This window comes from Myotis davidii, unplaced genomic scaffold, assembly GCF_000327345.1.
Source record: "Myotis davidii unplaced genomic scaffold, ASM32734v1 scaffold2260, whole genome shotgun sequence".
Taxonomy (NCBI): domain Eukaryota; kingdom Metazoa; phylum Chordata; class Mammalia; order Chiroptera; family Vespertilionidae; genus Myotis; species Myotis davidii.
Window position 1 is genome coordinate 46,016 of NW_006292293.1, and position 438 is coordinate 46,453.

Consider the following 438-nt stretch of genomic DNA (forward strand, 5'->3'; position numbering starts at 1 on the left):
CTGCCCAAATCAGGTTCAGGGGCTTTGGCTAGAATGTTATATATTTTCCTCACTGTCACACGAGTGTCCCTACGGGCAGATGGCAGTATCTCGCTGTGTCTCTATCTGCTGGAAGATTGAATGTCTAATCCCAGGGTGATGTTCTTGCCTTGGAAACTAACCTTTTGCTCTGGCAACCACCTGTTTTTTTAGAACAAATATAGAGCCGAATTTCTCAAAAAACTGGAACATCAGCGACTGATAGAGGCCGAAAGGAAGCGGATCGCTCAGATGCGCCAGCAGCAGCTGGAAACGGAGCAGTTTCTGTTTTTCGAAGATCAACTCAAGAAGCAAGAATTAGCCCGAGGTCAGATGCGAAGCCAGGAAACCCCAGCGCTGTCGGAGCAGATTGATGGCAGCGCCTTGTCCTGTTTTCCCAAACACCAGAACAATTCCCTG

The 438-nt window shown here is 48.4% G+C and overlaps 1 protein-coding gene across 1 annotated transcript in view; it reads left to right on the plus strand.

The window, feature by feature from the left end:
• STAMBPL1 (STAM binding protein like 1) overlaps window positions 1-438 on the plus strand; it is a 19,812-nt gene that overhangs the window by 9,364 nt on the left and 10,010 nt on the right. The window contains exon 5 of the mRNA XM_015565304.1: window positions 193-437. Within this exon, the coding sequence (XP_015420790.1) occupies window positions 193-437 (245 nt within the window). The remainder of the gene's footprint in view (window positions 1-192; window position 438) is intronic.